Consider the following 23,477-nt stretch of genomic DNA (forward strand, 5'->3'; position numbering starts at 1 on the left):
ATCATTAGATGCAAGTCAGTTTTTTTTTTCTTCTTTTAACTAATTGGTTTGCAGCTCCTAACAAATTCAGTCATTTTTAATCAAGATTTGTACCGTGATGTGCAATCTCATTTTCTTTTACTTAAGATAGACTTTACGAAATTTGTTTGAGAAATGTATTGTTCATAAACCAGCATCAAAAGCGTTACAATGATACCCAGCCCTGGATATGATAATAAAGAGTTGATTGTCCATCACACTTTGGCTAGTACGATCATTAATCATAAATTAAAATGCATATTATGGGGTATTCAAAATAACAAAGTATTAAAAAAAAGTCATACATTTAACTCTGTAAACCCAGCAGAAACGCTGTAAAAAGAAATACTAGAAATTAGTAAAAGAATAATTACTTTCCCCATTCAGGTACGTTTATTAGTTGAAGTAAGATTAAAGATAAACACTAAACTGAAATAGTTATTTCTTACTGGCTCAGGCTGTTGCACCATATTGAGCCACTAAAACTCTGGGTAGAGGCCTGTTGAACCGTCTGCTGTGCAAATGCGTTTAAATCTTGTGTTTAATGTCTCCTTATCAAGTTTGTCTAAAGCATTTCAACCAGCGGCGGCATTTTGTTTTGATTCATAGCTGCAGCTTGATGTCAACCACTTTGGCTTGTTCTTTGTCAAGACAGACCGTATCAGCAACTCCCTGACTTTATAATGTAAAAAACCTGCACCATCCGGTCAGCCTTTTAATGTGTCCAGTAAAGTATCTCCCTCCTTCCTCCTCCTGACCAACGCTGCCATTTGTTCTCCTGATAAAACTGTCATTGCTGAGGCTGATATCTGACCTCTACAGTGACTGCTAGCATAAATTAGCCTCGTCCTAATATTGCAATTTCTTTCGCCTCACTCAGAATCAAGGTTTTTGACATTTCTCTTAGAAATTGTACACACGGACACTTTTTAAATCAAACTGTACAGTGATAAAAATGTCAAGGCCCGGTATCTTTTTTTTTTTTTTTCATTGCATAGCTGGCTTTTTTGATAATACACAAAACCCAGAGAGCCATCAGTGTCAGAATTGGCATGCATATCAATACATTTTGGATTGCACAGTCTTCTACCTGTGACACTCCACACATTGCTGCAGCTCTGCAGGAGTATTATATCAGCTTTCATTGCACGCTGGTTAACCAAGACTTCCCACTGCACACGACTCTTGAGAGAAAGACACACCGTGACTGTCAGTGTGTGGTATGACAGATCTCCTGTCTGAAGAACAATCCTTCCCAGCTCAATCTCGCTCATTACTTTGCGGCGTTCAGAAAAGTTGCAAAAAGTGGCGGAGATCAAGCAACAGGATGCAGAGTGGTGCCAGGAATGATCGAATGATCAGCTAAGATCTGATGGGCGCAGACTATTCAGTGATTTGCCACCAAAATTCAGAGAGATCCTCTTTTCAACACCTGACACTGAGCTTAAAGGAGGATAATGATGGGTGAGAAAGCAGCTCCCACAAAGCAGCACTGTTGGCACATAGAGGAAGGTGTGGAGATGTTGTCACGGGAAAGGCAGGATGTGTGTCAAAACAAGAGCTCCCAGCTCTCTGTATCGCAGCTCCGGCTCTTCAGTCAGTGATATTACTCTCAATCTCATCTTACCTCTCCGCTGACTACCGCTTGTCTGTCCCCACTGTCTCTCCCACTTTCTCTTCTCCTTCCTTCCCCCCCTCCCCTCCCCTCCCCCCCAAGTATACAACTCTTTTCCTTATTCCACGTGGGACAACAAAAAAGAATTACATGCACAAAATCGTCTGCATTTTCATATTCATGTTGTCAAGTACTCCTCAATGTTGTGGTTTGCTTTGCTCCACTAATATGATTTTAACTCCGGCAGATTTCAAGGGAACATAATACTCTTGATCCACGTTGTAATTGCGTAAATCTTTCAGGCCGTGTTCCCAGTTTAACTATAATTTGATGAGGAACTATGCTATAATTGAATATTCAAATTAGGAATATGTGTCAATATGGCTCTCCTTGCCTGAAATGAGGATTAATTGTTGTCAAAACTCCAGTGGCCAACATAATACGAGGCCCCAACACTGCTGTTGATTAGCAAATCCACTTGCCATGTTTTTGTTTTAAGAATTAGTTGTCTAATTGATTTGCCATATGTTACCCTCTCCAATGCACCTAAAATTGTATTTAGAAATCACCAATTTGGATTGAGACAATTTTGCGTTTTTCAAACAGATGGGAAAAAGCAGCCCTGGAGGTTGCCTGTAGAAAAGCATTTCATGAGCATGTTCTTTTGTTTGGGGGGGATTTCAAGTACCATTTTCATTTTTTTCAAATACATAGATAAAGAGACAGACTTAATGCTTTTCTGTTGTCTTTGTTTCTTCCGAGTACTAACGTAACAACACAAACACGGACAACTTTAAAAGACATTTAAACCATTTGCCTCTAGTTTATCAGTCCATGGCATGTCTCGGGACTTTTGAAAGATGTGTACCTTTCTTCCTCAGCAGTGGAATCAACCTTTGCAAGGTAAAAGAAGTCTGCGTTGAATATGGCAATCGTTCCCACAAGATTGATGCCAACCTTTTAAAAATTCACCATTGGCCTGGATTTAACATGGCCAAATGCTGATGTAAATGAGGAGGAGAAAAGTCGACCCTTTCATTGCAAATAAATCTGAGTTGCAGGCTTCACCTCATAAATACCACAGCCTGTCACAAGTCTTGTTTTATTGCTCTTGATGGAAATTATTGCATTTATTTATCTCATCCGAAGAGATAAGGCTTTGAAAGTCACAACTCAACACACGGCACCTTCAGAAAATGCAGATCTGCCTTTAGTCTTAAATTTTAGATTTTTTTTTTTTGATTTTTACACCCCCTGTAAGTGAGGATTGATTATCCATAAACACACCAAATACAGAACATGATACACAAAGCACACTTCATTATTTGCAACGTCACACCTGCTTACTCCCAAAATATGTCTCGTATTTGTTATAATTTAGCACTTTAGTTTCTGCTCCCTCTAACAACAAACTTTTATGTCTCTTTGTCTTCCAATCACATCAATTCCCCTTTTAATGATATCGCCAACTGCTTTGCATTATCATTATAAGATCGTTTGTTTTATAATGCCATTGTGGAGCTCATTGTACCTTCAGAGCATGTCATGTTATTCAGCTCTCTGTTAAAGCTGTGATTTTTTTTTTTTTTTTTTTTTTCTCCCTGCTTGCTGTGGATTTATCGATCCGTAGGGGTGAGTCACAGGGTGTAATTCATGATAGCTTGATTGATGAGGATTTCAATCTTATATGGTTTGTTAACTTCAACTGCCCACAAAGTGCATTCTGTGCTGTTTTCTGTAATACAAGGCCATGAAGCAGTGGGAAAAAAAACTGACTTCCCTTGAATAATGGAATCTCTCAGTTCCCCCAGAATTAACAAGATCCTGCTCCAAACCCTACGTTAAAGGTCTGTTGAAGCCCCTGGGCAGCCGAGGCACAGTTTAACTTCAACCATATTTCTCCTCTTCAGATTCAGCCGGTTATTTCGTTGCTCCGTTTTGCTTTCAGACAGTTAGGAAAGCCTTTTTGTTAGAGGGAGAGTCCTTACTTTTTATTCTTCAATACATTTTCATCTTATTTTACATTTCCGAGGCATGTCTTAAAAAACTCTTCAAAAGTTTACATGCATTTTTTTGTATGTTTTTAAAATAATCGTCAATACAATAGTATTGATCAATTGACTGAACATTGTTGCTTTTGTTCTGCCAGCAGGAGGACCATGAGCAGGCCATCCTATGAGCACCAGAGCAGTGGGAGCTACACCATGACAGGTAAAAGGTCTCACACTAATGTATGCAAGCCAGTACACTTTAAATACTGTTTATATGTCACCATAGGCAGTTAACTGAATGTAATAGTATTGCTGCGATTGTATTAGCTTGTTAAACTGCAGCTCTTACTTTAAGGGAAAAGCTTCATTTAAAAAAAAAAAAAAAAAAAAAAAAAAGTTAAAGTCTTATACTAATGTTGCACTGCATGTTTTTACAAATGGTTTCTTCTCCGCCTGTGCATACATGTAAAACTAGCCCCTTTGGTACTTGATCTACAAATGCTGTGTGTCTAGATGTTCTCACTGATGGATACTATACAGAGCTTTGCTTATCTCAGTGAACGGGACTTCCCAGAGGAGCGCAACATTACACTCAAAAGAACATTTAACAGCTGTCAAAGATGATCCATCACATGCCATACTTACATGTGTACCTTGCATGCACTGGACGAATTCCTTTCTCTTTGTCAAGGAGAAACTCAACAACAGTAACAATTGCCCGTGACTAAAACAGGGGGGAAAAAAAGGCTAATTCGTTAGGAAACAGAGCTTAGGTATGACAGTTTCAGCGCCGCAGAGTCAGAGCCGGCTGAGACGCTCCAGCCTTTAAAGAGTGTGTGTGTGTGTGTGTCTGTGTGTGTGTGTGTGTGTGTGTGTGTGTGTGTGTGTGTGTGAGCTGCACGAGGTGAATGAGGCAGGCAGGTTTTTATCCAGCTGGAGAGAGACACCATGTGGTGAGGATTCCTCCTGCTGCTCCAACACAGGCACACCCAGCCTATGGCCATGTTACACCTATCCTGTTTGATACAAGTCAAGTATTCAACAATCCTTTATGTGAAATGTACAGTTCATGAGTTAATTTTTCACGACTTCATTTATTTGAAATTTATAGTCTAAAAATTTATGTTGACTGTGAAAAAGAAAGACGGAAAAAAAATGTTGTTTAATTGAGAAAATGACTTCCTGATTAATACAACACGCTGGTACAACAGTCATTTTTTAAGCCAGGACAAGAAGGTCCTGAAGGAGCTGACATTAACACACAGCTGAACAGTTTGTGGCATTTGGTGTGGGATTCCTCCACTGGGACGGGGTTTGATTGACAGTGAGGAACATGCACATACTGTACAGAGCGCTGCCAGCAGTCATCATTTATCTTGTGCAGATGAACAGACTCCCCCTCCCCCTGCCCCCCCACACCTCCCCCCCCCCCCCTTCATTAGCTGGTCAGATTTTAAAGAAAAGAGTGTAGTGGAGTTAGCCTGAGATGATTCTTGCTTTATTACTTGAGACTGTGTACTCGTCAGCCTCACAGCATCACTCTGTGAAGAGAACGCAACTTCCCTTCATTAACAATGTGATAGCCTGCAGACCAAGTGTGAGGTCGTAGCCGACAGCCTATTTGTGTTAATTGTTAGCATGGTGGTAGCGCTGGTGTGTGTGTGTGTGTGTGTGTGTGTGTGTGTGTGTGTGTGTGTGTGTGTGTGTGTGTGTGTGTGTGTGCGCGCGTGTGTGTGCGCTGTCGGTGCAAGAGCGCCTGTGTGTGCACGAGTGTGTGTGGGCTGACAGCTGGCCAGGTTCGAGTTGGTCTAAAACCATGTGCGCTCTGTCAGGGTTGTACAGGCGCCTTCTTTAGGATTGATGAATTGCCTGCTTTCTTGATTAAACCCTCCGTCACTTCCCAACAAAACAAAAAACCCAACACACACACACACACACACACACACACACACACACACACACACACACAAAAGAAAGAGGGGAGGAGAGGTAACATGTCTGGGAAATCTGTCATCTGCAGTCACGTCATGTACAGATGTGATGTGCAGAAGCTTTGACATTTATTACCAGAATATTAAAAACTAATTCACATTTATTTTGCAGCCCCTCTCTCACTTGACAGTTCAAGCTCATTTGAAAAGTTATCAAGTTTTCATAGCAGCTCCAACCTTTTGCTTTTCTTCACCAGCGTTGCTTTGATCCATGCCAAGTCCCTTTGGCAATTAGGTCTAATATTCATGCATTGACAGAATCAGGATATTTTAAAGGTAATTACAGGTGCATTCAACCCCGTCTGAAAAGCATACGTCTAAAACTCTAAAATAAAACTGTGACGTCTGTTGCTTTGCAGTCTCTCCTTATTCCCTGCAGAACAACATATAGTATTCAGCAGGCATCCACCTGATAAAAAGGTAAATGTAATAAAATGTAATACATTTACATATCTACAGAATTAATCAAAAATAAATCCTGACATTGGCCCTGATCTAACATAATATGGAAAGCAATTATTTCCCTATCCATTAGAGGAACTTCAATTAACAGACACGAGGCAGTTCATCCTTCAGAAGAGGAGGAGGAGGAAGAAGAAGAAGGAAAAAAAAATAGGAGGCTCAAAATTAACTTGGGTTTGCAAAATATCTTGGCAGGATGACAGTGATTTTTGATTCTCAGGAAACAATATTAGAATTCTTATTAAACTATGTGCATCTGCTTTTAATTTGCTGCAAATAATTGGAAAATGCAATGGAGCTTTCCAATTAAAGCTCCACTTTATGCTGTTTAATAATACCCTCATAATATTATAGCTTATGAAATGACAGGTGAGTTGGTGTATGAATAAAACATAAAGCCCTGTAATAAGAGACAGAAAAAAAAAAAACGAGACAGTTGTTGGGGGGCTTTTAAATGCTCGACATAATTTGCATATATTAATCTCCTCTTTTCAGCCTTATCAAGTATTCCACTGTATTTGAAGTTAAAATAGTCGTGACAGGCAGGGGTACGCTTCGTTTTTCCAAGGATTTATTACTTGTATAATTCTGGATCTTTAATAAGCCAATATGACTGATCCTCTGAGTTCTGTGGAATTTGGTTAATTGTTCCAGATGGTGCTCACTGATTATGCAAAATTACTTTCTTTCTCCTCTTTTTCCCCCAACTACACCATTTCTTGATTGACTAACATGGAGAAAAAAGATTATTTTTGGCGCCGCACTTTCATTAAGAGGGTTCTCATCAGGTTTCAAACAAAAGTTCCATCTTATCTCCCTGTGTAGTTGTGGGCGAGGCCGTGCAGAAGGGAGGAGATCAGCCGGCTCTTATCTCAAACCGTGATGGATCTCAGCTGCTTCTGCACCGCTGGTGTTATATTTTAGAATAACACAATTCTTTAGGCTGAGGGATTAAAAAACACGACCTCTGGATAGTGACACAGAAGTTATTATTAGTGTATGCCGTTCTCTTTTTTCTCCTTTTTCTCTCCTCTTTCTCTCTTCTGAGAGATTGATGAAATGACCAAGCATCAGGGTTTGTCCTCCACTTGCAGCTCCATCCACAACTCACTAACATTCTGTTTTGCATCAGCTAAACTGAGCTGAATGAATCATTTATGGAAGTGTTATGGGGGAGGTATGGGCAGATTTACTGCGGCGCTTTTACTTTAGATGGAATGGGATTTCTATGAAACCGATCTTGATGTCTGAAGTAATGCCAAAACTTACATCAAGACATGAAAGGAATGCTCTTAAAACCCACGTTTTGCCTCTTAATTCCCCTGGTCAGCAAAAGGCGAAACGGAGAGAGAGGGAGAGAGAGAGAGGGAGAGAGAGAGAGAGGGAAAGGGAGGGAGAGGGAGGGGGAGGGAGAGAGAGAGAAGTTCACAAGGAGAATAGTATTTACATATGCACACACACTAACACGCATATTCTGAAACTACTCTCAGTGGCTAATGATATAAAGGAGTGCTCAATTCTGTAATAATAAATCTACGGCTTATAAATTACTCAGTGTTTAAATTTGCTTTAATTCCGTGTTAAGTTTCAGCTATTTGTGCTTTTTCCATCCTGACATGGCAGCATAGTTTCCACGTTTTGATGTGGATACTGCTGAACTAAAGTGAGACATTGACCAAAAATCACACCAACGTGAAATGAACACAATTCTATGCTAAAGAAACTGTGAAAACAACATAGAATTATTGTCTGTGTCGTGTGATTCTCTCTTTTTTTCTGGATTGTATTCTGATCTGAACTCAAGCTTTGTTTCCTTTTTCACAATAGAGTTTGAGCAGTTTGAGATATTGTGGGATACGCTTCCGTTATATTTCCTTTAGTTTTTGTATGATTCTGGAAATAATTAGTGTGTATTTAAAAAAAAAAAAAAAAAAAAAAAAAATTCTAACATTGATTTAACAGAACTAATCCATTCAGTCGTGACCGACTGAATTTAAATACAGCTTTTTATTCTGTATAGTGTCTGTGTCCAAAAGCACCTTTGGATTCTAACCGGTATAACACCGTTCAAGGAACTCCTTTTGACTTTTATTCAATTTACATGTCAGTAATCCTGTTGTACAATCCATGTTTTGTTGCAAAAAATGATCGATCCTGGTGTGATGGTGCCATTAAGTATCGGAGGATCAATCCTATATAAATCCTAATGGAATTTTTGACTGGAGCCTGAAGGCCCTGTGGCATTTTTGGACCTTTATTACAGTCAAATAAGGGACTTTAAATGGCTTTGCATTTGCAGGCCAGACTGGACTCTGGAGTCTCATCCCTCATTGCTTTCTATCCATCCCTGAGATAGAAGCAGTGCTCCATTAGTTTCAGTGTCCAGACGTGGACAGCCTCAATGGATGGGCCTGTCACGGCTCCCTCATTTGCCCCATGTACAGCAGGGTTTTGTTATCACACATCTAATTAGAACTTGATAAAAAATATTTCACAAAAATCCAGTCATTAAATATAGTTTAAGGAGATTTATGGTCAAATATGCCTTAAAGATCTTTTAATGGCTCTGCTGACTTGTTAAGTTTGTAATTAATGATCTTCTAATACATACTGTGGTGTGATTTAGAAAGCACAATGAGATTCTGGGAATGAAGTCGTTTTGGAAAAGGGCATCTGGGGCTCCCAGAAGCTGTATTAAATGGTTCTGCTCAGACTGGTTTTCTCAGAACCATGAAGTCTGCTGTGAAAAAGTTCAAACACATCAGTGTCTTTACATTGATGAGGCCGTTTTAATGTTCGGGTGCAGGGAATAGTGCCTGATTATAAAACAGTTGCTTGTCATTTTATAATAGTCAATTAGTGCGTAAAGAAAAGTCGTTGGCTCCTCTGGAGCAGCCTTTTAATAGTGCATAGTTTTATTTAGGTAATGGAAAGTGTTTATTTTTAAAGTCCACTAGTCCACACAGTGAAAATAAAGAGTAAATGCATATATATCAAACTGTAAATGCATTGTACTAATACCAGTCTCCTGTTTCATCAGGAGAGTAATGGTGTCCTTATTAGCATAATTAATGACAAATGGCAGTGCAGCATTGGTGAATTGGTTCTAGGGGATGATAAATTGGTGGATGCCCAGGTTAGTGGCTGCCAAGGAGGCCTCTTTGGCTGTCATCCCTCCTGCTTCCGCTCTGGCACAGTTCATTACTCACCGTGTGAGATGCCACTTTACATTGCCTGGTACTGTGAGCATGGAGAACTTAATAATGCCACCCACAACCACATAGGGCCTGCTGCTTTACCCACAGTCCAGAGGGCAAGTAGCTCAGCAAGGGCTCGGGGTTGTGGGGAGCAGGGCTACATGGGAATCATCTCGTGCAGCTGCACTGATCAAAACAGATCACGTGTCAGTCACTACTTCAGGGGAGCTGGGGCCATATGACCCAGTCTCCAGTGCTGGTGAGTGTTTCTTGTTAGGATTTCTGGGGCTCGCCACATCCCTCGCATCATTACGGGTTAGTTTGCCCACAGAACCGCTAATTAAGAGGGGATTTGTGTAATTGTGCCTTCTGCTGCGTCCCATCCGGCACATGCAATTTACTGTCAGCCCTCTGCCAGCTTTTACACTTGTCCAGAGAGGCGTACCCCATTTATACACACATTCTGCTGCACATTTACCAGCAGCCACAGCTGGGGATCAATGCCAGTGCCATGGCAGTGTCTTAAAAGACACTGTGCTGCTGATTAAAGTCTGATTGTCCATTTAATTTCATGAGCGCCCTCAATAGCCAGCCAGCAAAAAAAAAAAAAAAAAAAAAAAAAAAAAAAGGCTGCTCCCAGTCTTTCTCTAGTACTGACGGAAGAAGAACCAAAACAGGTCCTCGCATAGGCTCAGTCTGACCTCAATCTAACTTGCATATAGGCTTTATGAAGAAGTTATTACACGTGTACACTCCCCCTCAGTGCAGCAGCGTTTGTGGCTGTCTCGCCGTAAGTGTTGCTGGCTCTGCCCACTTTCTGGAAGACTGATGGGCCAGCGCCCGACTGGGACTGGCTTCTGGCTCCCTACCCACAACTAGATTTCAGGGGCTGCTTGTCACAGATGGAAAAGTAAGTGGGTCATTGTACATAAGCTTGCCATTTTGCAAACTGCAAAAAAAAAAAAAGTGAACTTTAACAATGGTGAATTTTAAATAAACCAGTAATGTATTATATATGCTTATTTGACAATATGTTCCGTTTTGGTATTTGTCATGAAAAACGTAACTGTTCACCTCGAGTTAAAAAAGTCAATTTCATACATTCGATTTTTTTTTTTGCGTTTACCTATACTGTATTTTAGGAGAGTGAAGGGTTTGGGCGTTTACATTCAATACAATATTCATTCAAATTAATTTTGTTTAAAAATATCCATCAAAGTGGACCAGCTTGTGTAAAATAATTCGGCTTCTTTCCCCTCCACAGTTTCTCTCCATAAGTCTGAAGTGTTTAGCAGCCCCAGTCATTAGTATGTAACTACTGGATCTCTTGCACAGTACTCTTAGCATTCAGAAAGCTTTTAAACTTGTTTACATTTTTGAACATTTGGATGAAATTAAATTAATATTTTAGTATAAATGAGCTGACTTGCTGTCAGGAGATTTGCAGCAGCGGCTTCCACACACTACAGTGAGATTTGGGAAACGAGCTGCACACAGCCGGCAGAAACAAATAAAAATAGATTATCAGAAACCCTCAACATCATTTCAGCGCATGATCTATTTTAGTTTCAATGTTACATGGTTTTTAGAATGTTAATTGACTCGCCAGTAAACATTTAAATAATTCAAAAGTTATACTTCCACGTTTGCAAGTGAGATTTTTAATACATTGGGAAGTTCTTTTTCTTTTTTCTTCCACCCGTCTGTCTAGCGTGTTTGAAAAAGTGGGGAAAAGATAAAAGAAAAAGAATGGGTTTCATAGAGCCATAGTCATTAAAAGAATCTGAAAATAGCAACTCGCTATCATCTGTTCTCATAGCACGGGTCAGGAGCTCTGACACCTCCAAAATTCCTCCTGTCAGGGTAGGGGGCCATTTGTATTCTCTCTCATTAGGCAATTTGACTAATGACCTGCCGCGGCTGCAGAGCTACTGAGGGACCCGGAGCCTCGCGCCCTCTCTCTTGCAGCAGCCTGAACACACACCCTCTATTGGAATGGCACAGATGGCATGCCCGGGCGACAAAATAAACTACAATATGTCTCCGAGATGCTGTCAGGCCTGGGCACTATTTCTCATGTCAGAGTGGGGCTAAGGGCTGTGAGTGGGCATAGGGGGTCCTCCTCCAGCTCCTCTGTTCATCTACTCACCATTATCTGCAGAGGTGACAGAGAGCGGGGTCTGCAGCTAGAATAGCATTTCCATGGTCTGCATAAAGAATCCGGCTCAAATTGAGAGTCACATCGACAGGGAAGGTGTTGCGATGTCTAGCCTGGCTACACGTAGGGAAAGGCAGCATCCAATTGTTTGGAATATGAAATACAGCAGGTTCCAAATAAAGCTCCAACCTATTTTGGACCTGCTGTACTTGTTATTTTCTTATCATTTTATGGTACTAAACAATGGATATCAGCTCAATCATGAGTAAAAAGTTATAATAGAGGTTCACTGGCACGTTATTGCTCTGACGGTGACTTTCTCACTTAATTCTGGTGCGAGACAGATTCACCCAAGTAATCATACTAGACAGAGATCAATGCAATTCTGCTGAATTAGTGAAGTGTAAAATAAAAGTTCATCAACATTCCTAAAGTGCTACTCTTGAGCTGTGGTTCAGGTAATATGGGGTACGCTCGATCACCCACGCATATTTTCCCATCAGTCAGTGTCGGAGCACAACTCGCTGTGGTTTATGTGTTTGTGTGTGCTGTGCCTGTGTTGTTGCGTGTCCATGTCTGCCATGAGCCCTGGAAGTGTGCAATGTATGGTGCTGCTGAAGTCCTGGGTGACAGTGCATCCAACAATGGAAGAGTGAGGGATTAGTGCTCAGCCCAGCGTACGAGGGAGCCCTTCCCGCCCTGAAACAGCCATTCATCTGTGCCCAGGGGCTGGAGATGACAATGCAGCCATTGCTCATCGCACCTGACGGAGCCATTAATAAGGCAATGATCCACACGGGGCCTGTGCTGACTTCGTTCTTTACACTACAATCACTCAAGCCACAGGGTCCTCCTTACTTAACGCCACCTCTGCGCTCGCCGTCGTCATCATCATCATCATCATCATCATCACAATCACAATCATCATCATCACAGTCACTGTACCAAAATTCCTGCCAGATGTTTTCGTATTGACTGCACTCACATACTCCAAATGCCAAATAACTACCCAATTCCCCACCCTGCAATACACTCTTGAGGTAATGGACTGTAACCTGGCCATTTGAGCGGCTGGAACATGCTTCATACTGGGATTCCTGGTCAGAAGATTGGATTTACATTATTGTTGCCCTTTGCACCTTCAGATTTCTCCATAGAGCAGAATCCATTCCTTACCACCAAGTCATCTCCTGTGCCTCTCCATTTGTCTGAATGTAAGATAGCCTCTCTAGTATAGATGGTGGAGGAATACAAAGTGAGATCTGGTTTTAAATGTAATCCTTGAGCAATAAAGAAACTCTCTGGCCTTCAGCTCTGTGCATTCATCTGTCCGTGCCACGCAGATCCATCAGCGGCTACAATCTCTGCTTCCCGGTGCTGGCTATTGATTCTAATGTATTCTCCCTGCCTACCTCTGCCTGGTGTTGGTGCTCCCAGCGACACAGGAGTGCATGTTTATTCACTTGCAGTTATGTGCTTAAACAAGCCATCATGCCTACCCAGTCGCACGCTCTTGTTTGCTCCTTCAAATAGCCACACATTCAAAGCTGCTGCAGCAAGGCGGACAGCGTGACTCTGGATTCAACATCTCTTGAACGAGTGGAAGGGAAGATGAGTCTAAACAAGGAGTGAACCTTTCAGTATTTTTTTTTTTTCTTGCCTCTAGTAATGGCTGTGTCTTTGGGTTGGTACGTCCACCACCTTTAATCAGGCTCTGATATATCAACAACTACTGGCTATATTATCATGAAATGGTACAGAGGATGAATCCTGAGGATTTTGATGCACCACCATGAAGTTGCTATTTATGGTTTTGAGTGAAATATCTCAACTATGTGATGGATTCCCATTGAACTTGGTACAAACACTCTGAATGCCTTAATGTTCCATCATCAGCTCAATTTCTTCAATACTTTATTCATAACAGATATGAATAGCTTCAGATACAATTTCTTCAGCTCCCATAAGATAGCACTCCACACTTTATATTGTGAACACAGTAAACCTTTAACCTGCTTCACATCAACCTGTTATTATTGTGATTATGAACATGTAAAAATGCTGACTTCAGCATGTAGCTAAAAGCACCTCTGAGTCTAAGTGCAGCCTCACAAAGCAGCTAGCACGGCTTTACTGCATTTTTACTATGGCAGATGATTGCGAGCCAAGAAGCTAAAAAAGCTTTCCTGTGGTCATAAGGCTGAGGGTCAAGCTTTGATTACAAAGATCACATTGTACTACACTTGTGTGCAAAGTGCCAAACCATGGATCAGTGTAATAACCAAGAAAGGAAAGCAAGTCACATAAGTGTCAAAGTGAGGGATATTTTAGAATTTCATACTTTTAAATATTGCTGTGAACAGGAAAGGCCAAAAGCAGTGTCAGCTCCCAAACGATGACTCATGAACAGCTTCAGCTTACATTTATGAGTTCCTTTTCCTGTGCCAGCGGCCTGATGGACTGCGGGTAAGAAAACACCAGTTAGAAGCATGGCCTTTTGATACTTGGGGCTCCTGTTGGAGCCAACGGCAGCAAGTTTTGTGCCTCCAGATTTGGGAGTTTTATAATGAAGCTGAGCAGCTGCAGTTTTCCCTTCAGTCTGCAAACGAGAGGCTTTGTGTCTCTTGTCACCCCGTGTTAATTTGGGCCCTAATGTATTTTATAAACAAAGGGCTGCTCTCTAGCCTGACAGTCGTGACACCTTGATTCCAGTGCAGGATGCATGCAGAACGGGGTTACACCATTAATAATCAACTGGCAGCCATCACACCATTTTAACCACGATCATTATGATAAAGGGCATACACTTAATTACAGGCCTGCTTAATTATAGCTCTGTTGAAGCTCGTTTGTTTGGTCAAATGCTAATTATACCACCACGCTCTTGGCAAGTCCTCATTTCAATCCACTTTTTTTGCCGGCTGAACAGTGTGGTTTATTTTCATGCAAATTTGATATCTGGTGAATGTTTTGTCTCTCTTCTTTCCACTTTTCTGTGCCTAGTGTGAGTGTGTCTTTGTTTCGGAGGTGAACATCCCTCAGACAAGACAGAATCGGGAATAATCAAGAGTAATTAAACTGGAAGAAGGCCGGGAAAGGGCTGGGTTTGAGAGAGTGGAGGTGCTCAAATACAGCAGAGAATAAAAAAGCCTTTCATCTTCTCTCCGTAGACGGAAGGAGGGGAGGTGTCGGGGTGGCTGGGGATGTTGATAGCTTTGCTGTTTTATAATCCCACATTTAGTCTTGTGGAAATACTCAGGATCAAGACTAGGGAGTAGTATATTTCTGTATAAAAGTCCAACTTCAGCTGTGTTTTTTCTTACTTTTTCTTTGCAGCTCTGGACGATGTGCCCTTTGTGATCTCTGAGAAGTTTTCTGAAAAACCCACAGAGGTAAACATTCTTTGATGATCTAGTGACAAAACATGAAATTATTTCTCCACTATATATATATAAAATAGAGTGGTAATGAAAGTTCCTTCTCTGATAACCTCTCTTCAGGTGAATACCACTACTTTCCTTTCCTTCCCTTTTCTTTCCTTTCTTTCCCTTTTCCTCCAGACTGAGTGATGAATGAGTGCAGTCAGGCAGAGCTGGCTCAATGCAGTCCATTTGGCTGGCTGGCAGTGGTTGTCACTATAGCCCCGTTTGTATTGACACAGAGAGGGAGAGGATTAAAGATTTTAAGCATGCTTACTTAGCCATGAGCCTAACCGCCATGTTTCTTGTGTGTTTTTTTTTCTTCTTCCTTCTTCTTCTCCCTCCTCCTCTCCCTGCTTTTGATTTCAGATGCAGCAAGTCAATTTAATGGGCATTACGATCAAATCCCTGGCAGAGATCGAGGAGGAAGTGAGTAGAGGCTGCAACGCTCGGCTGCCGCTGACGCCGCTGGCCCAGAATGCAAAGCAAACGGTCTTGGGGTTGTAATTAAGTGTCTGAGACAGCGAGGCCCTGTTGGCTCCACTAAGCCCCAATTGAATAAAAGCATGGCCAAGCTAGGCAGCCATTCTCTCTTAAAAGCTTCGTCTCCTGTTCCAAAACACTTGACTTTTATTCACCGATTCTTCCCTCAAACAGCTCAATCTAGTATCTCGCACAGAGCCGTACACATCTTAAGGAGCCTTTTCTGGTCCGATTCTTCATGTTTAACTTTTTAAGTTTCCAATCAGCTTCGTAGTTAAAAAGTTAAGAGATCATGTAGAGCAAATAAAAAGCGCCACAAAGTCTTCCCAATTTCTGATGAAACACTGTAGCCTAGAGGCATTGGTAGGAAGAAAATCATCTGTGTGCTGCTCCTTCTTTAGAGCTCGTGTGTTTGTGAGGAGAAAGAAAGAGAGTCAGTGTTTGTGTGTGTGTGTGTGTGTGTGTGTGTGTGTGTCTGTGTGTGCGCGCTTTAAAGAGAGTGACAACCCCCCTTCTCTCTCATTAGCACGGTATCTTGGTATCAGAACTGCCAGGAAGTGACAGACCACTGTAAAAGAACAGGTGCTGTTGGGTTTGAGATGTGTTACAGAGCAAACACTCCCTCATCAAACCATGTGTCTGTTCTGCACTCTGCCTCTGTCTTCTGTCACATACTATCCAAATCACACAGAGTCGCCATCTTGTCATATGGTCATCTGAATGAGGCTCGTTGTCGGCGCAGGTATTAATGGCATGTACATGTACAGTATGCATGTGTGTGTGTGTCCGGGATGGAGACAGGCTGACTGCTCATCCTATATGTTCTTGTCTTTTTTTCTTTCTTTTTTTCGCTTCTTCCTCTTTTCTCCCATCCTCCTTCCTCTCCTCCTCCTCTTCCTCCTCCTCCTCCCTTTCTTCTCAGAGAGTGTGATTAGCAGGAGGACACATGGTGAGCTGAGCTGGGGAAGAGAAGGGAAGGGCATGAGAAATCATTAATTACAGCCGCGCTGGAGCTGATGAAGTAAATGTGAGATAGTGTAACACACAGGATTTAGTGAAGTGGACGACAGCACAAGATTAATGGTGGGGCCAGGCTGATGAGGATGAAGTCACAGCTTAGCTTGATAATTAGTTTCCAAGTGGAAACATCCCTCACCATTGTGTTATTTTTACTTCTCTCCTCTTATTATTATCCCACACTGATATCTGCAGAACAAGGGAGAAATATAGTCAGTGATTTTCTCACAAACACGCTGGAAATATGCTGTCTGTAAGTTTTCTTGTGTTTCTGTATCACTGTTAGTTTAATGTCTGATATGTCTGCGCTCAAGGCTTCTGAACAATTGTCAGCTCATTCGTTGCAATATAAAACATAAAGTACTGAAATTCAGAAAAAGCTGTTTTTAGTTTAAAATTGTCCTGGTTTTTTTTCTCAGTTTTTGTGTAACTCTCTTCTTCTGTTGTCCAGAAGAGGTCACTGTCCCTGCTTATCTGTAGTAGATTTTTTTTTTCCCCCTCTGCAGAAACTAGAGGCGCTTTCTGCACCGATTCTAATTGCCTCGTTTTTAAACCCCATTAAAAAAAATATAGATTCATGAAAGAGATGTACTTTCCAGAATTATACATATGCACATGTAATTGAGGAAAACTGTTGTAATCACAGCCACAGTTGCAGATAAGACCATTTCCTAACAGGCATCACTTAAGCCATGTCTCAGATGATGTTGGTTCCAGCAATTAGGCATTCTTTTCATTTCCCAAATGACTCGCAAAACTTGCGGATATTATAATTGCTTTTAGCCACGCATATCTAATTTGTGTCTTTTTAAGTGTTAATTAGTACGCGATTTAAAGTGACATCTTTATGTAGTTTACTCTGCTGAAAAATGTTGTTGGCGGCTGGCTAATGATTTTCTGAGGGAGTATACTTGGGTGGAAAGAAGTGTGTGTGCCCATATGACAAGATTTTCATTAGCACCTATGTATGATTGGTTTTTAGTGCTTGTAGGGAGTTATCTGTGTGTGTGTGTGTTTGCGTGGGTGTGTGTGTGTGTGTTTCCAAGTGAATGTATGGAAGGACAGTACTGTACAGGGGTATGTGCGAGGGAGAGCTCCAAATAGAGGTGGAATTAATGAAGACAACATGTCACATATTTTTGGCAGTGGAGCAGGGACAGGAAATGAAGCTCGGCTCGTCTGGGTGACTGCCGCCCATGTTCCAGTGTGTCACTGTCCTGTCAGCCTGTGTGTAAAACTGGCAGACATTGATACATGCTCTCCCTGATAACACCCCATTCCCCCATCCATCATTTACACACACACACACACACACACACACACACACACACACACACACATACATACATACATACATGTATACACACATATACACATACACACAGGAATATTTATTTACTGTGCCAGATGTTGGAACAGAATTTGTGTGTGTATGTGTGTGTGTGGGGGGGGGGGGGTTCACAAATAACAGGCTTGTGATATGTGACAGGTTTTGGGGTAACTTGCAGCTTGCACTAGATGAAAATCGGGGAAGGTGGTAGTCTGATCCAGAGAACCCAGTTTCAGCCATTGTGGCTCCAGCAGCTTCTGTTGCAGATTTGGAAACTTATTTCAGTGATCATACAGCATCACCTAGTGCTGTGTTGCAGTAATACAACTGCCTAACTTGGTGAAGAGTCACAAAACTTCACTGTTCAGCCAGTGGAACGAAAATATCCTAAATGAATGAACTTTGTATTTTTTAATATATGTATGTATGTATGTATATGTGTATATATCTATATCTATCTATATATATACATATATATATATACATATATATATATGTGTGTGTGTGTGTAAATGTGTATATATATGTGTATATATATGTGTGTGTTTTGGAGTTATGGAATAGATTTTGGAAAAATGGATTAGAGGAAGTTGCTGGGAACTGCTAAAGTTTTGGAGATGCACAGAACCAGCCTTTTCTACTCTAGTACCGATTCATAGTAATAATTAAGGGTCTCCACTGATACCAAAGACCATTGCTCATTTCCCCCCCCAAATTGAACACTTGTATACGTCAGTGAGTCATTTTTATGACAGGTAACTCGATGGCAAAGATTCATGTGGCCCTAAACCTGGATGAATGAAGCTGATTGTGAATGCATTAACTTTTATAATAACATTTCCAAAGAGATCATTATTAAGGGGGATCTGTCACATTATAGCCAGCAGGTCTTTCTGTATCGGGGCCAAAAGCAGTCTGGCGTTACCTTTTGACACTCATTAGTTTTCCTTCTTTTTTTGTTGTTGAGGTTTTCAAAACAAAACAAAACAGACTTCTGGCACTAAAAATTCAAATCTCTACTCGGTGAAGTAACAAAGGGTGATTTTGTTCCAACAGAAAGCAATTAAAACTTAGTTTTATAGTCAATAAAAATGAATAGAAATTACAGTCTTTCCTGTCCTTAATACCACATAAACCAAAACTGTTTGAAGCCATCTTGCTTGCCTTATAAATTGTCATGTTCATGCCATGCCACAAGGGGGCAGTGGTTCTTTATATTTTCCTCAAACTTTACTATTGCTAAGTATCTAATTATTCTGCTCATGTATGCTTGTGGCTTCCAATAGACTAAATATTATTAAGTCAATATGTTTTTAATCTATGGTTCAATTCCTTCATCTGCAGTTACAAAATGTAACTTGTGTGTCTGCAATTTTTCTAATGATTTACTTATATTTTTAGTTCCGGTTCATATTTAATATAATGGTTGGTGTTCTGTTTTTGACCCTGCAGTATGATTTCATTCATCAGTGTGTGCTTCCTCTTCTTCTTCTTCTGCTTACAGTTCCACTACAACTTCAGCACAGAACGAAGCGTTGCTCAATAACGTCCTACCCAGTCGTCCTCTCCAGTTGACAGAACCACAACATCTGGAACAAAAGGGATAGTTTGTAAAATAATGAACTAATGAAATTGGATGCTATGTAATTATAGACAAAAAACAAATTTTATTTTATTGGATTATTTTTAGAGAATTAAGTGCTTGAAATATTTGTGATAATGTATAACTTTGTACATTAACGAGAAAACTGTTTTTGAAAGTTGCTTTTCTAAATGTGTGTTAAATTTTATCTTTCTTAGATAATCTCCCAAAATGTGATTTAAATGTATCGTGCTGAAAATAAAAGTAATTAATAGTCCTCAAGAGATTTATTCATAAAAGTATGTTAGCTGTGACTCACATTTTGCTCATCAGAATAACAGGTCCGTGCTGACAGTGAGAAGCAGTCGGGAGGACTAAAAGGAGCAGAGAAGCAGCTTCATCACACACAAACAGGCTCCTCTGATGTTCATTTTCCAGCTCAAGCATCTTTCCATCAAAAAGGCCATCATGAGCAGCGTGCAGCAAGAGTGAGCCGAGCTCAGAGACACAGGAGCACTTACCCCAGACACTCACCCACGTCAGCAGTGACACTTCTACTGAGTCAGCTCTTTAACAACATTAAATTTCACTTGTGATAAACACACAATTTTTCCAACCTGCAGCGTGTTGCAGGGAAATGAGTTGGAAAAATTTAGAAAATCTTAACTTTTGCCTGCAGTTTTATAGAATCCAATTTTTTTCTGAATGTCCAAAATACTAGAGCATCTTTATTTACCAATTAGATTTTTTTTTTCTCTTTTTAACAACCTGATCAACAGCCTGCTGCCAAATTAAGAAGCAGAATTCACACTTTACTAAAACATCCCTGTCCTCTCACTGCTCACATGTCGTTTGCCACTAATTAAATTGTGAGAATCCATTTGCACATTTTTGCAGGTGTAATTGAAATCAGAGACTCTTGAATAGATTAATGTCCCTCTTGTTAATTAGACTCTCCTCCTGCTATGTTTGTGAAGTTGTGGAATCTGCTAACAGTGCAGGGTTTTGGTGTTTTCTTCCTGACCAAAAATTCCTAATGGCTTTTGATATTCACAGGTGTTTAATGAAGCGCTCAGCGGATGACAACCCGCTGTGCGTGTGTGCGTTAACTCCTCGGTTCTGCTGCTGAAATCAGAGCGACGGCCTGAGGAATCCTCTGCAGAGGGAACAGCTTTCACGCTCCTTCATGAAGGTGACACTCATGTCAGTGATGCCCTAGAGCACAGTGACAGGTTTCAACAGCCCTCCTCCCTGCTGTGTATAAAGTCCATATATATATATATATATATATATATATATATATATACAGTATACCATATGTATTCCCACATAGTCAGTACAAGCCATAGGTGGAGCTGTGTTCACTCTTTATTTTCCAACAGTACTCTTTTGACTCGTATATGGGAAAGGAATTTTAAATACATTTGACAATTTTTTTAAATTTTTTTAAATTTTATTTTACTACTTATACCAACTACTAAATCCATTATGATTTTCTATGATATCCTATATTATCAACACATCTAATGAAAAGACCAAAACCTACGTGGGATTTTAATACCACATATTTGTGTTATTATATTTTTCATTACAATAGAAAACCTATTAAAAAACAAGATTAGAATGACCATTGGCTCTGTGGTTTAAAGGTTACTGCCACAAACAGCCTCCTGATGCTGTAACTACTTACTGAAGCACCATCTGTCTATTAATCTACAGCTGAAAACAGTCTGCAGCATCTGCTCAATTTACTCCTGTTTGGTTAATGTTTGCTAAAAAACTGGTGTCAAAAACACGGCGGGAAGTACTAGAACAGCGGTTCTCAACTAGTGGTTTGCGACCTAGCAGTGGATCGCGGGGGCATTTTGAGTGGGTCACTGATATGTGCGAGGAAAACAAAAAGTTCAACCTTTATTTTGAAGTCTTCAGAACTTCTGCCACTGCGCTTTTATTTTGGACATATGTGTAATGACAAAACAGTAATGACAAAATCTAGCATAACATCAGTAGTTAGCTCTCATTTGAGCCTTCGTAAATAGGTTTATGATTAGATAAGTCTGCCTTTATATTAATTTCAAAATAAATGCCTTTTTATTTCTTATTTCATAGTGTATTTTAGTTTCTTGAAACTTGATGAGCCTTTTTATTTCACTAGGTTTTTAGCCCTTGTTGCACATTTTTAAGTGACATTTTAACACTGCATGAAGGCATTGAATATTACTGCACAATTTTTTTTCTTAAAAATTTTCAAAGATGTGGGCTCCGACATTTTGACGAAGAAAAAAATTTGAATCGTGAGGCCAGAGCAATTAAGAAGCACTGTTTTAGAATATGGGCTACTGTGTTGTTTGTTGTGGTCTTATCCTGAAAAGTGATAACAATTACAAAAACATGATATATTGCCATCTTTATCCTTTAAAAAAAATGCCCCTTTTGACGGCACTGTAACATCTTAGTTTTGTGCTCAATGTGAGCAGCACTGAAGGTGTTGCTGTTGCCAGAGATGGACAGCAGGGAGAGAGTGATGTTAGCTCTGCAGTGTTTTAGATGAGGCTAATCACCAGTTTTGCTTTCAGAGTAAGAGAAGCCGTGATGCCAAACCCTCCAGATGGGCAAAGAGCAGCGTTGCTCTCAGAACCGCAACTCCTACATGAACCCTGCCCATCAAAAAGCTGCCTCACATGGTTTCACTTTTCCTTTCACTCCACTTTATGATATGGAAAATAATGATGATTTTCAGAGACCACACTTTGAAATTAAAAAGGAAACAAGCTTTTTTGGACTGCTGTAGTATACATGATAGTGGAGTAGTTACTGTAGGAGCTGCTGTCTCTAAGCCTTTCACATATGGCAAATCTGTTTCGAGGCATCTAACCTCTCTTGCTATCTCTTTCCTACCAAGGCCCACTCTTGGCTCCTCAGTCACCGCTGCTGCGTTGCCTAGAGGATTTGGCTCGGCTGAAGTTGAACTGAACTGCAGAGCAGCACATCAAAGCCCCACCCTCTGTGAGTCCGCCAGATGTCCCGTGGTCATTTTTAAACTCACACCCCGGCGCATGACATGGAGCAGTGTGTAAGCATGTAGACAGAGGTAGATGGGCCGCTTGGAAATTGGAAAAGGAAGCCTGTATTTATGAGGTGGTTTGAGGTGCTGTGTTAAGACGGGCTTAGCCTGCCACTCTCCCTCTGACAGCCCTGTTTCCCCCTGAGCTGGGGTGACCAGAGACAGAGTGAGTTGAAGGAGTAAAGGCAGGAGGCCTGTCAAAGCAGGTCCAGACCGGAGCTGGACCCACGCTGAACACACTCTCATGCAGGTGATGCAGCAAAGTACATTGGCAAGAGATGTAAAGCCCCATCTAATGTTCACTGGAGTCATATTTTCATTATAAGAACAAACAGGAAACGTATAACTTGTGTTTCCATCAGCCTTGTGCATGCTGGGATAAACTCAGCCCTCATGTTCAGAAAAAGCTTGGAAGAAAAATGAGTGAATGAGCAAGATTTTTTTAGAAACAGAGATCCTCAGATTGTAAGCGGTGAAACACTTATCGACCATTTTACCGCTTACCTCCAGTGGTCTCTTGTCTTTTTGTTCCATGTTGATGTCATCAAGTGTTGCAGTGCCCCACTGAGACTGAGAGCGAGAGGTGAGACGTGTGGTCTTCTCCGTACCGCCACCTTAACAAGCTGCACTCAGAGGGGAGCCGCACATCAAATCTGTCTTTCTGTACCTCAGCTAGAGGTAAGATGAGTGATCTCCCAGAGCAGGCATCCCCTGTTTCCTCCCCCACACCGCGGCTCTCCTCCCCTCTCTCTCTCTCTCTCTCTCTCTCTCTCTCTCTCTCTCTCTGCCACGGCGGCCAGCCCATGTGAGTCAAATTATTGTAATTGAGCAGGGATGGAGTCGGGTGTGAGGTGATCTCTCTCTTCGCCCCTTCCCTCCCTCTCCCTCCCTCCCTCTCTCTCTCTGTTTCTCTCTTGGATATTTCGGCACATGTTGTGAAATGACCGGCTAGCATCTTTTCTTCTTTCTTTTTTTTTTCTTTTTTTCTTTTCTTCCTTCCCTCTAACACTGCCTGTAACACAGAAATCAATTAACTCCTTTCAAGTCAGATCAAAGGCCCAATACACCGTCCAGGTCTGTCCAAAACCTGTGGGACAATTAAGTCTCGCTTTGGACAGCGCCCAGGCCGGACAGATGAAGGGAGGCTGCT

General features: G+C 41.0%; 1 protein-coding gene across 1 annotated transcript in view; it reads left to right on the top strand.

The window, feature by feature from the left end:
* Window positions 1-19,540, top strand: part of mvb12bb (multivesicular body subunit 12Bb) — a 32,283-nt gene extending 12,743 nt beyond the window's left edge. The window contains exons 7-10 of the mRNA XM_069138509.1: window positions 3,783-3,844; window positions 14,769-14,824; window positions 15,221-15,280; window positions 19,186-19,540. Coding sequence (XP_068994610.1) covers window positions 3,783-3,844; window positions 14,769-14,824; window positions 15,221-15,280; window positions 19,186-19,227 — 220 coding nt within the window. The 3' untranslated portion in view covers window positions 19,228-19,540. The remainder of the gene's footprint in view (window positions 1-3,782; window positions 3,845-14,768; window positions 14,825-15,220; window positions 15,281-19,185) is intronic.
* The last annotated feature ends 3,937 nt before the right edge of the window (window positions 19,541-23,477 follow it).

The sequence above is a fragment of the Embiotoca jacksoni genome, unplaced genomic scaffold (assembly GCF_022577435.1).
Source record: "Embiotoca jacksoni isolate LCO1_2020_lvr unplaced genomic scaffold, fEmbJac1.0.p SCAF_8, whole genome shotgun sequence".
In the NCBI taxonomy this organism is placed as follows: domain Eukaryota; kingdom Metazoa; phylum Chordata; class Actinopteri; family Embiotocidae; genus Embiotoca; species Embiotoca jacksoni.